Below are 13,423 nucleotides of genomic sequence, written 5' to 3'. Positions count from 1 at the left end.
AACAACCGACGCATCTATGGCAGACTTCAGATAGGACTCTTATGTCCATGGGCGGCAGTAGCCAATTATAGGTAAACTCATCCAGCCTGCTTCTTCTATACTATATAGAAATTATATAAAAATGTTAATAAAATGTATGTACTCACCGGAGTCAAAGTTATTCCCGCCCGCGTCCATGCCTTGACCATGATATTCTGCGAAAGAAGATACGATTAAAACTTATTGATTCCATTATATAAGGTGGTATTTCAAGGCTTGCGGAATAAAACCAACATTGTCAGATTTCATACTAGTGTTTATTCAAATTGAACACATTTATATAATCAAAACATTAAACATTTTTATTAAAAAAAATATTTTGAGCATTATAAATCTAGAACTTGTGTGGTAAGTACTATCAGTATTTAACATTACATGTAGTACATAAATAAAATAAACATAACATTACAACCCCATTATAATTTAATAATTATGCAAGGTAACCACTGCATATCAAAGAGATAAATCTCAAAATAAACAAGGCTTTAAAAGCAACACTAAATCAAAACCATCCGGCATGACTTTCTTATGATCGCCCCGAAGTTTTTTTGCTTGTTAGTTAATTAATTTGGCATAGACGGTACACTGCAGAAAAGTACAGTTTTAACGAAATGTGCATGTACAAGTTTTTCACTGGCCTGTGGAACCAGGTCGGTAAAGTTAGACTAACTGGAGTAGGTATAGTTGGACACACAAGACTAATTCGTGCAATTATCGCATACGAGCCCGCACGCAACCGGCCGCTATGATGCACTCCATTACGACGGACCTCCATTACGGTCCTAACAGACATGCTATTATACATTATACATCGGTGATTCGCGTTTTGGCGATTGCATCAATCCTGCGTCATTTTATTACAGATAAGTTCTGTAAGCAAAATATTCGGACAGTACTTTGATAACTGATCAGCGAGCTGAGCTCAGAAAGACCAAAAAATCCGGATCTTACCGTTCCATTTTTTACTTCGTCTACATCCTTTCTGTGTAAGGGATATAGCTGGAGCACATGCTAAAGGGTGCAAATTCCACCCCGAAGGGGATAAAATTGAATGAAACGTAACGACTGCCTTAATGCTGCGTTGCATTTTTGTATTGAGTTGCTGCATTGAGCTATGACAAGTAACTGCGAACGGCCCTCAAACGTAAGCGAAATATAGCGTTTAATCGCTGCATCTAGTCGAAAAGCAGCTAAATCTTCGATCGCGTATGCTCAATGTAGCATGTCTGCTAAGACCCTTACCGCGGTGAGGCTCCCACTGAAATATTATAATCTGAACCTAGTCAACCGTGCACACGAACAAGGCAACTCGAGCACTGTTGATTAAGTGTGTGAAGACACGCGGAATGTATAAATAGGTAATATTCGAGGAAATAAGCAGAAAATTCTAATTGGGACCATGTAAGTCTTGCTGTAACATAAATGGAAAATGTACCTAAAATATAAAAAACAACGATTCACACGAAATTAACCAGTCGGCAAGCTTTCTAATAAGCTGAGAGAAAATTTATAAGAATATTCTTTAGTTATCGTCTTGAGAATGTTCCACCATTTTCTTACAAAATTCTTGTAACAATCTTTAGGTATTTTAGTTTGTGCGCTTAATGATAATGACAATTAGCTTCCTTGCACATTCTTTTTTTTTTAAATTTACTCGCCGTTAGTTGTAGGTATGAGAAAGACAAATCTTGCTCAAATTTTGCATAAGTTTGATTTGGCAGTTTGAGTTGACAGTTATCATGCATTATCATATGCATGATAACAATGGTGATCTAATTCTTTTTTTTACGCACCCTATGATATTAGTATCAAAATTGAAAGGGTTTGTACAGAGGAATACCAAAACAATTGGCGTTACTAAACAGTTTGTTTCAATAAACTTTTTTTATATTTCTAAAAATATATGGCGGGTTCTGTACATACCATGTAACTTTTTATTATTTGAGTATTTGTTATCACAGTCGTTTCAGAAGTATTAAGTATACTTTTATATATTGTGAAAATTTAAAGTGTCTCTCTATTACGGTTCATGGGCTAGAGCTCTGTGACGGGCAGACAGCGAAGGCTTAGTAATAAAGTCCAGTTTTAGCCTTCGGTTACGGAACCCTATAAATCATAACACTAAACTTCAAGTACATTACTAATTCCAGTGACTCTAATTTTAGTCTTCTCACGACACGATATTTTTATATAGATCAGCCCACGCACAACCAGCTGTTTGTGTGGGATTCCTAGTACCTTCACTATTCGTTAGTTACACAACAATGAACACTCGTAGGTAGATTTGAAGGGCAGACGACCGAATTAACACGCCTTCCTACGGAACAAGCCCTACCTTTATCCGTTACAGACGTATTTTTCTACTCCCTAAAGCAGGGCTGATATTTCTTGTACCTCATAATACTCTTAACATATGTTTTCCTATTAAAGAACTGTAGAGGGAGGTAGGGCTTTACCTTTAGAACTAGAACCTTTATGCAAGGACACAACGATGACCGCTTTAACATACTAATTAGATGTCAATCTATACGAATAAACCAAGTACCTGATAAACAATTCTAAGATACATACACTTCCTTATTCACACAAAACTAAAACATAAAATCTGACTATTAAATATCTATTGACTTGAAAGGCTTTTCCCGAAAAGGAAAAGGACGTCATAGGCAGTCACACAATCTCTCTACCTTAAACATGAACTTATTTAATTGACAAATCCGAACACGGTAACACACAGACAGAGCCTCGTTAGTAACATACGAAACTGCCACGTTCAATTAAGTTTAAACAAATCATTACGCATACATTAATCATCATTACAATGACATTACTATTCAGAATTTCCCAGCCGTTTCAGGCATATAATGGACGTGTGCAAAAACTGTGTAATCCACAATCCATGCGTCATTCAAGTAAATGCGGTTTATCGAGGAGGTAGGTAGGTATGCAGGTAAGGTAGGACACGGCCGGGCGCGCGGCTCGGGTTGCAACGGAGCATGCGTTGCGCAAACGGCACTCATGCGCAAGTGTTAATGTGCACTGATTAGCAGGCCACACCCGCGCCCTCAAATACTTTGTTACGATTAGCCTATTGTGTCTCCGTGCCCCCGGGGAGAAACGAAACTCCTATCCAAGACCTATATTCAAGACTTACAAGCTATAATAAGTAGCAGCGATAGCCTAATGGTTTGAAAGTCAGCCTCTCAATCCGAATTCCGACTGATCTTTGTCAAAGTTATGTACTCGTACGTATTACAATTAAATTATAAATTTTCTTTAAAAAAATCTCAAATATGTAATTAATCTTTCCAAAAAATATGATTTTGTCTACCACGGTCCATGTCTCACACATTCTACATCTGAAAATAAAAACAGGGCTCAAAGCGAACCAAAGTACAACAATACAAATTCACACATAAAAACATAGACATATTTATTCAGTGTCTAACTGAAGTCAATCGAAAAACGAGTCAGGTTTTCAAAAAACCCGGTACGTTGAAGATAAATACTATTATAGCCGACCTTGGCCAAATTTTCGTAGCACCAGTTGAAAAACTAAAAACTAATTTAGCCTCCGCAAAAAACCACAAGGTCTCAGCAGTCTATACGTAGCATGGCGTGGTCCAATAGCCTAGCGCTATACATAATCTAGTCTAGACGTTCTAACTGTTCCAGTAATCGTTCAATTAAGGTAACTTCCTACATCAATTATCAATTTCAATTATTTCTTAGAATAGCTGGTGTTTGGTGGAGCAAGAAGGGACATGTGATAATAAAACACTTTGTACATCCGCTAATCTAGGTCGACTAAGATCGTGTTGTGGGTGTCACGGAAACAAAAACAGACCCTGACCAGACAACTATGCTTTTCTTTATTTCTGAAATATTTGTTCCATGACCAGAACAGATTTATTTATTAGTTTATCAAAAATCTATACATCTTCTTCCACGTACAAGATTATTTAAATATACATTTCCAGATTCGGTCGCACATTGTCACCAATCCGGAAAACTTAATATAAGAAATCAATATAGTAACTATCATAAGACTCATCAAACTATATTCATATCTGTTATGTCTGTGATCTCGATAACACGGGATGTGTACCTTGTGGAATGCGTTGCGAGCAAACCTCATCCTTCCTTGCTTACTTCCTTTATCGATGCCACACAATTTCCTCAACGCAGTATTTTACTACAGCAATATGTGTAACACAGGAATCGGTTCATTTTGCAAGAAATCGCTAAGAACTTTACGTTTCATTTAATCCTTAACTTTGAACATGAAATTTTAAATAAGCAAAATAATAAATCCGTACTCGAAAAGCTTCTTCATATTCTTAGAAAAACACTTTTGTATGATACCCATACAATGGGGATGCATAAAAAATTGATCGGCTGTCTTGGATCATCCAACATATTATATTTAGTGTCATATCACTAAGCCTATTAAGCAATATCATCCAATCCAAACGTGTATGCAAATTTCGGCTCAATCGATTAACCATTTAACCCCACTGATTTACAACCAGTTGCAATATTTGACCCGCACATACTAACAAGGCAACTTAAACAAAACCTAGTAATGCAAAACCCAGACAAAAATACTCGGGGTTAAAGAAAACAAACCAACTGGACAATTTATGCAAACGTTTTGAAACGTTTAGCACAAAGGGAAGTCTGTTTGTCGCCGGCGGCGTGGCCGACAGCTCCATGCATCTATCTTTTACTCATATTTGCTTATATCAGAGCAAAAATTTATTCAAACGATCTGATATTTTGTCAGCCATTCCTTTTTGAGATTCCGTAACCACAGAGTGCCTAAACAACCCTAACGCTCAGTGTCCACTGTGTGTCCTTTCGTCACAGGGCTGTTACTTTTGAACCACAGTAGATAAATTTAACAAAGGTTGTAATATTATGATAGCACAAAAGCGACTATAGTTAGTATGTTTTGTTGTATTAAAAAAACATGTGCGACAAAAACGTCTTTCCAATAGTGGCCCCATACAAGAAACTGTATCTTCCGGCATTTATAGCTATTACTCGACCTTTATATTGGCAACATACAAACGTTTAGCGGTGGTACTTCTTCTTCTTCTTCTTCTGCAATTATTGACACCCAAAAAATCTTTTCTCAGCGATAATACTCGTATAAACCAAAAGCATAGTGCTTTCAATAGTAGTTCCAATCGCAAATACAACATTGTCCGTACTCTTTATAGTCCAAACAGATCATATGAGACCAACCACGCATAATTTCATGAAGCGGGGATTTTCTAGTTTCTAGTATAATGTTTCTGGGACTATTTAAAGACCGGTTTAATCCAACATTCTGTATCCTCGCGTCCAAGATACCGACTAAGTTCAGTCGTGATGTCGACATTATCTGTATCTAAATGCCAGGATGCTTAACTTTTCATATTATAATACAATTATGGCCAGTTTCAATTCTGTGAGAACTGGTATTGCTACCAAAACTATAGAGAGGAAAATGGAAGTGTTTGTGATTGAAAGTAAATGCCGTTTAGATATTAAAACAAAAAATATAGATGTAAAATATAAAATATTGCCTATCTCTATTTTACCAAATTTCGGTGGTATCCATTAATTACCGCCCGTTATTAATTTATCAATCTATCCAATTACCTTTACCTATTTTACACTTTCGCAGAAATTGCCAAATTATAACTTAGTATAGAGTTGATTTTGACAATTATTCGACCCTCTTGGTGAGTTGTCGTGAGATTTGCTTCGATAGAATTTCACATGAATTTACCCTAACGGTGACGATTAAACAATCGAAATTCATTACATTGGCATTGACATAAACGCGACAGATATTATTTGTGTATTGTAAATCTGGGACGAAAACAAAAAAAAAGCATGCTTTACTTAATTCAACCCAGTTACTTCGCAATTAGAATCTGTTTTTGGCAAAAATAAATACGTAGCTAATTCGTCTAGACCCCCTTTCTTCAACGCCCCACGTAATCAATGGATTATCATAGAACTGCCAAACTAAGATGGATACTTCTAAAGCACACGGAGTTGGGAGAGACATCTACTCAAGAGACGCCACACACAACCTAATCGATCACTACATACAAATTTTCCTTGTTTTTACGCCGAGAAAGGTTCACTTCATTAGCGCTAAGCCGTGAATATCCGACGAGCAAAAACATAATCCATTCAATCTATTTAGAGTAGGCTGCGGCACAGCGAGGACTGCGGTTTCAGCGCTGCAAGGTTTCAAGTTTTTGCAGCGAGATTAATCTGTATCTTATCTCAGGTCTTCGTCCTTTTATCCTTCATTGTTTTATCTATGAATATCTTCATAAAGACCGTATCAGTTGATTGTTTAGTACAGTGGTACTTCAAAGTTTTTCATGGCATGACCGCCTTGTTCTATGTGAAAATATCTCGCGACCTAATCCCGCTGTTTCATATATTATTTATTATTATATTTTCTCTATATCAAATCCATACGAGATATTTATTCTAGATGCCAGTGAAAATAAAAAGTAACGTAACCACAAATGTTATTTATTTCCGTTTTCTTAATAAACATATCGTTTTATATTTCTTTTCTCCTCGCGATATATACAGAGGCATTGCGATCCCCCCTTTGAAAACGACCCCAGGCGGTTGTGATCCCCACTTTGAAAACCACTGGGCAAGTGGAGCGAGTATATCCATAATAACTAACGTTTATATTACTTTTATAATGACGCAACTGTGATCGGCAGTAAACTTCGCGTTGTTTTATGAACGTCTTTATTGGGACCGTGTTAATATATAACTTAGTCTATAAAGAATGCGTCGGCTAGAAAATCTGAGAATCTCTGAGAAAAAGCTAAGAATCTTAACATTTTGTAGGAGATTTCGACATGACGTCGTAAAATACTTGATTTCTACATTAATTTAAATAAATATTAGGGAATCGTCAGAGAAATTTAATATTAAAACGAAGGTCTCTGAAATTAAAATCTGTAATTTCATAATACGCGCTTGCTCGATACTAAATCAAAAAATCATACAATTCTATTAGTACCGCATGCAGTTCACCTAACCGTAAAAGATCACTGCTACTCTAATCAATCGCAAATAGGGGTGGAGGCCTGATCTTGGTCACTAGTGCATCGTTACCTACCACACTCTTCAAGCTAGAACACGGCAGTTTCCACCCTTAACTGTAATAATCTGTGGTCACAATTAATTTGCCCCGCCCTATCAGCAGCGCAAGAAGTACTCGTATCGCCGCTGTATCTACAAACAATTTTCATACATTTCATCCCGACAACAATTACGTCAACTTATGAACCCGCCGAGCCGAGGGCGACGCGAACACAATAAAGCCTTATATCCATAGAAATGAAAATCAAGTAGAAGTGGTAAGTACGAGCGAATGTATCGGAACCGTTGTCGCCAAACTCACACTTGCGTTTTTCTTGTTACATATAACACTACTAAAGTAAATATCATTTTATTGGTCATTTATAGTTAACTCGAAAGTATTCTAAAATATACAGAATGAATATGTAAAAACAACTTGGCGCGTATAATATTAAAGTTTATTTTTCTACAACACATAAAAGCATTTACGTCATTTAGTATTTGAAAATGTAGTTCCGCTACTTGACCATAGATGGCAGTGATTGGGCTGTATGCAATTATAGCCCTAAGCACTTTAAACTTACGGACCAAACTTGCGTAATATTTCTCCTACTGGAATAGTGACAAAAGAGTTTATTTACGATAAAATTATCGATACTCATCGATTTACTGTGCTAGCTATAAATGTAGAATAGAATTAAAATTAAACAAGGATTAATTATTAAAAAGTAAAATAAAAAACATAAGTATTACATCCTAAAAATGAATGCACGAAACGAAAATGTTCCCGAAAGCAAACCGATGCTGTTGAAAAGGGCAGCTTAAGATTTTGTTACATATATAGAGTAACAGATGAAGTTTTTAGCTATTTAAGCTGCCGCAGATTTTAAATTTGTTTTAAAAATATATTATAAAAAAAAATAGTTAGGTTAAAATGTTCCAGACTCTAAATACTACGTACTACATAGTTAACGTATTTTTGTACATAAGATATATTTTGTAAATGATATAAAGTAAATATATAAATGTTAAACATTTAGTAATTGTTCGCATCCTTAACAATTATATAGCATCGGTCTATTTCTCCTTACTAGTAGCACTGATAAATCCAAGCCATCGAAAAATAATGAGATAATTATGTCATGAGAGATATGATATGTGAGTACACCTCAGCTATGTGAGTTACAGCTATTACGTAGTAGGTATTACGATACTTTTTGCCGCAAGAACCTAATTTTAGATTTATATAATTTTATTTTCTAAATATAATATTTTCCCTTTATAATAATGTATATTGTAAAATATCGATAAGAAAAATTATACTTGCCCCCATCACTTATGGAGTAGCGTGGATTCTTCTAGACGTTTTGGTATGGTGGAATCAATTAAAAAATGAACTTTATTTGAAAGCATTAAGGTTGATGTTAGCGTGACTATGTGGAAATTATTTTTAAATTTGATATTTTTAAGATTTTAGGAAATATAAAATAAAATTGTACTCAGTGATGGTACGAAACACCTCCATTTTTAATTGTCTTCTTTCTGCTATCATTTTTACATTCCAAAATAGCATAATATGTTTTAATAATTTATTTTATAGAATTTGACAAACATCTGTCTCGAACCGACGCTCAAACATGAGTAGACTCGTTTGAAGGCAAGTGAGAGTAACAACGCCTAGTAGTGGAAGCCGCGCCACGCCTACTTAGCACTTCCACTTGTTTTTTCTGTTCCATGCTTATATCTATTTATTTCGCTCCATATATTTTTATGATAGCGCGGAATCTTTTGATGTAGATGTAGGTACACACTCACCTAGATTCCAAAAAGTGTTATTTAAAGAAATTCAGTTCTAGGCCGTGCTCGTAAAAATAGAGAAAAACACTAATAGTGCGTTTAAGTGCTATCATTTTGTTCACATGCGCGCTGGAGACCTAATTTACTGTTTAAGCTATAAACTAAATCCAATTGAACAGCTAAAAAAACAGTAGATTGAGCCATACTATTTCTAATAACATATACCTTGTTACTTATACTACACTTTCTAAAATCCATCTGCATGATGTATACTAGTCGGACACGCGGTGGGTTCCAGATTCGATCCTCGGTCAGACTAATATCTAAATGATAAATTGAGATTTCTGTTCCGATCTGAGTATTTATGTATTCGCCTGAGTATTATTGTAATTTTAATGCAGGGATATGAGTTATATTTTAAAATAACTACCTATATAAAAATTGAAGTGCCTATCTAAAGTTGAAAGAAACCACCATTTTCTAATATCCTAAGCTTGAAAAACATAGTGATAACCAGTCTTTATAATTGACGAGCAGCTTAGCACTGCGATCACCATACCGGTCTAACACGCAGAGATCCGGGATCAATCCCTGGCCGTGCACACATGCGAATGACGAATTTAGATTTTTGATATAGATCCAGGTTATTAACGTGTATTTGTCCGTATTTCCGTCTGTGCTTATTTTATCAAAAATGAAACGATTTTCAAAATTGCCAAACATATCTTACGGAGTAACATACTTGTCAACTTTCTTTTTCTAGTAGGCAGTAATTTTCAAATTTCGATCTTTGGTTGGCAAAAATTGGATAGATTGATTATTAATAACTAGCGTTAAACAAAATAACAGTCCCTTTATAAAATTGTAATCGAAGCGCGGGGGTGCATACAAGCGTAACCGCGCGCTTAACCTCATACTCCATACCTATTACTTATACGATGTCTCCTAACAGATTCATGTAGGTATTGTAGGAGTGGGTATCATTAGAGCATGTCGATACACGACTATCGGATGAGACAACCTCGCAGACCTGGGTCACGCCTAGCCGCCCACGGGTACGAGTCAGGGCTGGGCCGGCTGGTCTGCACGCGCCTGCGGTGGCGCCTAACCGACAGACAAAATAACGTACTAGATATACTTTTGAAATTTGATCTCTTAAACTATTAAAATAAGAGGTACACAACATAACGGTGATAACGTAGTGGTTGAATTCGGCCTCTCAATCGTGGTGTCCAAGGTTGAAATTTCAGGCATTCACATTGAATTTTTCGAAGTTATGTGCGAATTAAAACTTCTTAAAGGTGTGTGAAATTTAACAATTCGCACTTGGCCAACGTGGCCTAAACCCATCACTCTCTCTCTGTCTCTCTCTCTCTGAGAAGAGACTTGTACCATGATAAAAATGATTTTAGTATAACTATGACGTGTTGATGGCCTCTAGAAAACCTTAATTAAGTGAGTTTAAAGCAAAGAAATGAATAAATTGTTTAAAAGTTGAACAGATATTTGTTACCTTACGTGGCCCCACAATGCATGATGTTTAGATTTTAAATGCAAAGTGTAAATTAATTCTCACTTTTAGAAATTCTACGATATTTGCGGTATAAACCGGATTTTGTAGCTGAAGCTAACAGGCTTGTTAAATTTCTGTGTCGGTTGCTGACAATTTTTGAGCAAATTTTGTAGCGACCACTCGAGGCGAAATAAACTTTCGAAACCACCCCTCGAGCTTAACATGTCCCTAAATATTCGGAGGCGAGCGGCTTCCAGCCAATTTATGTATCGAAACGAAGGAACCGGACAAGATCTAGTGCTTGGACGCGATTGGCTGCGCGGTGTGAGCAAACCTTGCAATAAAAATGGCCGCAAAAAACATAATGAATTAATTGTGGCGTATATTTACGAGAGGCGGCGTATGAGAATTGCAAATAAAGCCAATACCGCGCACCGGTGTGCCGAGAGACACTTAACGTCGTTATGTAAGTGGTTCAAGGCGGGTCATTGGCAGCAGACACGATTTTGTTACAGACACTAGCCAGACGGACAAAAAAGTGAAACCCATAATTTTTTCTTGTGAAATCACAACCTCAGACGGTGAATAAAGCAATGACAGACATGATATCAGACGTGATGCAATAATTAGGTAAAATGTTAGCGAATTCGCAATGCGCGAATGGCAAAGAATCGTGTTTCGCAACGTTACCTCGCGGCTCCGGAACAAAGGCGGATGTGTCGACGTCGATTGATAGTGAAAGTGAATTTATTTCAGTTCTATTTTCAGGAGTTTCAGCAAAAGCGCTTTACATAAATATGATAAAAATGGTTATGGATGCGACACTTTCAGAATTTCACGATCAACGTGTCTGTTGATTCAGCCATCTTGAATATAAACTCGCAAACTGAAGTATTTGCTGTATTGATTTCATATTCATCGACGGCTGATGCATAGCCAACGAGTATTGCTCAACACATTGTTTATCCATGACTATGTAAATGATTGAAAAGCGAAAATTGCACTCATGAATAAAATCATTACTATCATGTTTATTCTAGCAACGTTTTATCATACCTGCATATGGAATCATGTGCGTTTTCCTGTTCCTGACAAATACCTTGCCTGGTTCGGTTGGCAGCTATTTGGCACAATAATCAGTTAAACGACGTGAAGGACACACTAAAGATGCAGACAGCAATTAATGTCTTAGGAAGGAAAATTATTTCCTTCTTGAGAGATGAAATCATCCGATTAGATCGTTATATCTTTTGACCTCAAAATTTTCTAAAATATGAGCCAGGTATTGGTAGATTGAAATATAGTAATGACCTAAAATTATATGTCATTCTGTTCTGTTCTGTTATTATCATCATAAAAAACCAGACTGTTTAATAATGTGAAAGGGGAAATCATTCCTAAAATTTACACGAATTTTATTATACCCCATATGTTAAAATCCATCAAGTCGGTTGGGATGTAGGTCGTGTCAAAAAATGAGACATACATAACTCACAAAATGAGTAATATTTTAGTCTGGTAAAGCATAAGTACTAGTGGTAACTTTGATATAACGCACACTCCTTAGGGACAGCAACATGTCAGTATTTAGACCTTTCATTTCATGGTAAGAGTTAATCCTATCGACTACATATTTTACCTAAGTAGACTATGGCCTAAAGTCCTCTCATTGTAACAGGAGACCCCTGTCCAACAGTGCAACAAAAGTGGGACACTACCCATTACTGTTACAACGACTTTTATCCGTCAAAGATAGCATCATCATCATTCCATCATTGTCCCTCTGCCGGGCACTGTTCTCCTCTTTCTAAAACACACATAACTGAAAAATCAGAGATGCGTGTGATTTGAACCTCGGACCCCTCGATCAAGAGGCAGAGTTTCTTAACCATTAGGATATCACTGCTTTTTTTTAAAGATAGCATGCCAATATGAAATACGAAATAATTTGCTCCTCAGAAAGTTTGCTGCTCGCATCTCCCATTCCTATTAACAGAACAAAGCCGCATTACACACGCGTGTAATTCCAAAGTCATTAAACGTCAAGATTTACTATCCTCGGCCCCACCACAACCTGCTTGACTACTCCGGACATAAAACCGCAGTGCATCCATAGCCGCTCAACTATGAACTATAAATGTATAGGTACTTGTACATACATAGACCGCGATGTTAGAATATATTATCAAACCGAAGTTCTATTCGATATATTTAATAAACCTAAGTAGTTAGTACATCTCGACCATAGCCTGAGTAACTATAGCCTTGTGGGTGGAGAGGATTGAACACTGGTCGATTTTGTCAAGTATCTTATACTTCAACATTCTTCGTTATTCACTCATCATAGCTGGGCACTGGTCTCCTTCCAGAGAGAAAGTGAGATTTAAGTAACAGTGGACGGCTCTGACCAAGATTCGTAAACTTCACATGCCCTTAACAACGTTTTCTATCGTTTTTTTCGCCGTTTAAGCAAATGCTAATTAATTTGTAAAACGCAATGAAAAATCCAAGGGCGTGTTTGGGATTCGAACCTCGGACCCCGACTGTCAGGCCGAATTTCTAACCACTAGGCTATCACTGATATTTTATTTAGATGTATATAATATGGATATAAGTTTCTAAGAAACTATTCTTAGAGGTTCTTTGGCTTTGAGCATTCTAGTAGCAAATCAGTCAATGGAATTGTAAATTTTTTCCCTGTACTAAAATAAGTTTTACATGATTTCAACGACCAAAACCAATCGGAAATAATTGGTGAACTTAACATTTGTTAAGGATCTAACAAAATATTGACACATGTATAACTTTCCTACCCTGCCAAATTAAATGTATATTTAGCAGTCGCCTACTAACAAGAGTTAATTAGATTTGTGTACACATCAATTGGTTATGGAATTAAACCAAGAAAATCCCCCAAAGCTCCTTAACAGTGTGTTGACTCCACCTTATGTGGTTTTA

The 13,423-nt window shown here is 36.4% G+C and overlaps 1 protein-coding gene across 2 annotated transcripts in view; it reads right to left on the bottom strand.

Annotated features, from left to right (window-relative positions):
- Positions 1 to 13,423, bottom strand: part of Pur-alpha (Purine-rich binding protein-alpha) — a 63,044-nt gene that overhangs the window by 44,994 nt on the left and 4,627 nt on the right. For both annotated transcript variants that reach the window (XM_073089744.1, XM_073089743.1), the window contains exon 2: positions 147 to 194. In XM_073089744.1, coding sequence (XP_072945845.1) covers positions 147 to 194 — 48 coding nt within the window. The remainder of the gene's footprint in view (positions 1 to 146; positions 195 to 13,423) is intronic.

This window comes from Epargyreus clarus, unplaced genomic scaffold, assembly GCF_041222505.1.
Source record: "Epargyreus clarus isolate Ecla_fem2 unplaced genomic scaffold, WU_Ecla_fem_2.2 ptg000031l, whole genome shotgun sequence".
NCBI classification, from domain to species: Eukaryota; Metazoa; Arthropoda; class Insecta; order Lepidoptera; family Hesperiidae; genus Epargyreus; species Epargyreus clarus.
Note: the sequence above shows the minus strand (reverse complement) of the source record. Positions and strands in the feature narration are given on the sequence as shown.